This window comes from Cynara cardunculus (assembly GCF_001531365.2).
Source record: "Cynara cardunculus var. scolymus isolate 2C chromosome LG 14, CcrdV1, whole genome shotgun sequence".
Classification (NCBI taxonomy): domain Eukaryota; kingdom Viridiplantae; phylum Streptophyta; class Magnoliopsida; order Asterales; family Asteraceae; genus Cynara; species Cynara cardunculus.
The window spans coordinates 11,464,520-11,467,479 of record NC_037541.1 but is presented as its reverse complement, the minus strand read 5'-3'; the positions used below and the strand labels follow the sequence as shown (position 1 = coordinate 11,467,479).

General features: G+C 33.2%; 1 protein-coding gene across 1 annotated transcript; it reads right to left on the bottom strand.

Moving 5' to 3' along the window:
* Positions 1-482: 482 nt before the first annotated feature.
* On the bottom strand, positions 483-2,284 carry LOC112526958 (vestitone reductase-like). Its single transcript, XM_025137412.1, has 4 exons — positions 2,081-2,284; positions 1,344-1,874; positions 1,032-1,227; positions 483-716 (listed from the first exon to the last, which is right to left on the bottom strand). Exons 1-4 carry the CDS (start codon positions 2,196-2,198, stop codon positions 572-574), a joined length of 990 nt encoding a protein of 329 aa, XP_024993180.1. The 5' UTR covers positions 2,199-2,284; the 3' UTR covers positions 483-571.
* Positions 2,285-2,960: the final 676 nt, after the last annotated feature.

Sequence of the window (2,960 nt, the reverse complement as noted above, 5' to 3'; positions counted from 1 at the left end):
AAAAAACAAGGGATATAATATAAATTAAACAATTAATTATAAGGATAAAAAATATAATTTAAAAATTGAAAATGATTTGATTTTTAATATTATCTTGAAATGCCAGAGGTTTCTTGAAAGATCGTGACAACTTTAAATTTATACTACCAAAATTTAAAGATTGTTTGACAGTTGTTGAATGGTTTGGTGTATAATAATTAAGTGATCAGACTGATTAAGAGGCTCTTATGATATAGTGCAAAATGAAATATAATTGTTCTGTAATTGTTTACAATGGAATCAGGGTGTTGAATGGTTAAGGGAGACATAAGATACAAAATAATTTAGAGGATTTTAGAACCATTAAAATGCATACTTTTTTTTTGTTAAACAAGATTCACCTTTTAGCGAGTCAAAATCTGCCTCTTAATGGAACTATTAAGAAGTAAACAAAGAGCCCTTTATACCTCTTATTTTTTTCAACAATAACCATTTAACATACTTAATAATATAGTATAGATAAAAGAAAATCATCGTTCCGTCATTCAAATCCCTATAATCTCTTGAATTCAAATCATAAAACCGAATTCCCCTATAAAATGTTATTTCGTTTACAACAATCAATTGCATCATCAAACATTTCTTCAATCCCGTACTTGAACTCGAATCCCGTCCCCAAGAGTTTCCCAGACGAGACACTAGGGAACTTCATCACTTTCTCGACATCCTTCAAAAAGCTTTAAACACACCATAATTAATACCGTTTTCTTCTTCCAACCAATAAGAACTAAACGGGAATTATAAGATATGACTCAGAGTTGAGTTCACGTAAGACCAGCCTGTTTCCATGATACCACATTTTCACATTTGAAACTCTACAGCAAAACATTGTGAAATTTAAAAAAAAATTCAAACCTTCACAGCAAGAACACTACGAAGGTTATCTTCACAATCCAGTATTTTGCTGTATAGTTTCAAGTGTAAAAATATATGTTCTCACAGGTCCTATGAAAACAGACTGGTCTCACATGATTTCAGATATCAGTACTTACTCAATATTTGGAATTTTATATTCAGGATATCTTGTTGACAACAATTTGTACAACTCCTCAATTGTGATGCCCATTTTTGAACAAATATACCTCCCTTTGGCATTTGGGCTCTCAAGAAGATGAATGTGTGCCCTTGCCACGTCATCAACATGTACGAAATCCGTTTTTACAAGCATCTTGTAATTTTCGGTTTTACCTACAAATTATTCTAAACTTTGTTATAATATAAATCGTATTAAACTCGAAATCGTTAGCAATTGAAAAACACGTAAAAACGGGTTTTTTTTAATTAAAAAAAACCCGTTAACTCACCAAAGATCATAGCCATTGAGACGTACACGGAACCGGGGCAACGAGGTCCGATAAACGGACCATGAATATAATTTGGAACGACAGTCACAACGTCCAATCCTTTATTATCGGCGAAATCAAGTATTCTTTTCTCGATGATTGTCTTGGAAATGTAATACGGAGCGCCAAAATCCTTATAACGACCACGGATATAATCAACGTCGCTCCAAGATTCCTCGTCTAAAACCTCGGTGTGATTTTTCCCGTTTAACACGACTGCGGACCCACTAGACGTGTACACGACTTTCTTTACCGTCTTCGAATCAACACATGCCTGTAAAATACCCAAATTGCCCTTCATCGCTCTTTCGGTTACCACTTCTTCGGGTTCCTTACCTACAAAATCCATTGGATGTGCAACAAGAAATACACCGATGCAACCTTTAATTGGTGCCTTGAAAGTGTCCGGTTTGCTTAGATCTGCGTCGAAAATTTTAAGCCGCTCTGATGCCCCCGGTAAATTTGTAAGGTAGCTCACGTCTTTCCTCAAGCCTAGCAAAAATAATTGTCTTAAAGAGTTTTTCGAAGTATATAATTATTATATATAACAGAACTGACATACATTCTTCATCTTTTACGAGACTTGAACCCTTTAACATTCATCGATGTTGGATCTACTGATATCGCTTGATCAAAAGGACCCTTTTTTATAATTTCGTACAATTTGGATGATATACATAACGAAAGAAGGAAAAAACCTGAATCAGTAGTTCTGACAGTAGCGTTTACTGAATATCCGTCATCCAGCAACCTCTTGATCATCCACGACGCTAAGTAACCTCGACCTCCCGTTACACAAACCGTACCTTTCTTCATCGCTTTTACGCTCGGTGTCGATCTAATTTCGGGTTTAAACTATATGTGTTATTGGAATGATGATCAAGTAGATGAATGATGTTAACTTTGAACTCAAATAGAAACCTTATAAGAAAACTGATTTCATGTGATTCCATGCAAAGTGACGTCGTTTTGGGTTTGTAATTTGGTCAGACATATTCCTGTTTTTGATGTCGGCAGCAAGCACAAGGGCACCAATTAAGGAATTTGAAAGCCACAAGAAACAAAAAGCGATATTTAAGGAGTAATCTATTCAGCCCTTTACTTATTATATTATTACCACTTATAATTGGGGAAATTTTAATTAAAACACTTATCAACTTATTATAAGTCATGATAGTTTAACTTTTTCAAAAACTCATTATTATTGGTTTGACACAGATATAAGTTGTTTATCCAAACGCTCAAAAAGACTTATTACCGGTGTCACACCTGAATAAATCAATAAATTGTTTTTATAACCAACCCCAAACACCCCCTAAGTTTTAAATTTAAAATGATTAATTTATAAATTTTTAATGGAAAATTAATTAATATTCATATTTTGAATGATTAAATTTGTGAATTTTTTTAATAAATAAATTATCGGGGGTTTTTTGGTTACTTACATCATTCTAATCTAAAAAATTTACATGTAACTGGAAGAAAATACGTTTTAATATAAAAAAGAAAACAATCTGACTCAGTTTTTACCTTTCTCAAACCTTACGTTATATGAACCCCTTGCAACCAACATTGTCA

Excerpts from the sequence above, each read along its gene's own strand:
- LOC112526958 (XM_025137412.1), bottom strand. The coding sequence starts at position 2,198 with ATGAAGAAAGGTACGGTTTGTGTAACGGGAGGTCGAGGTTACTTAGCG. Across the intron at positions 1,875-2,080 it reads TGTCAGAACTACTGATTCAG|GCTTGAGGAAAGACGTGAGC; the intron begins GTTTTTTCCTTC and ends TATTTTTGCTAG. Across the intron at positions 717-1,031 it reads TATAAAATTCCAAATATTGA|CTTTTTGAAGGATGTCGAGA; the intron begins GTAAGTACTGAT and ends GTGTGTTTAAAG.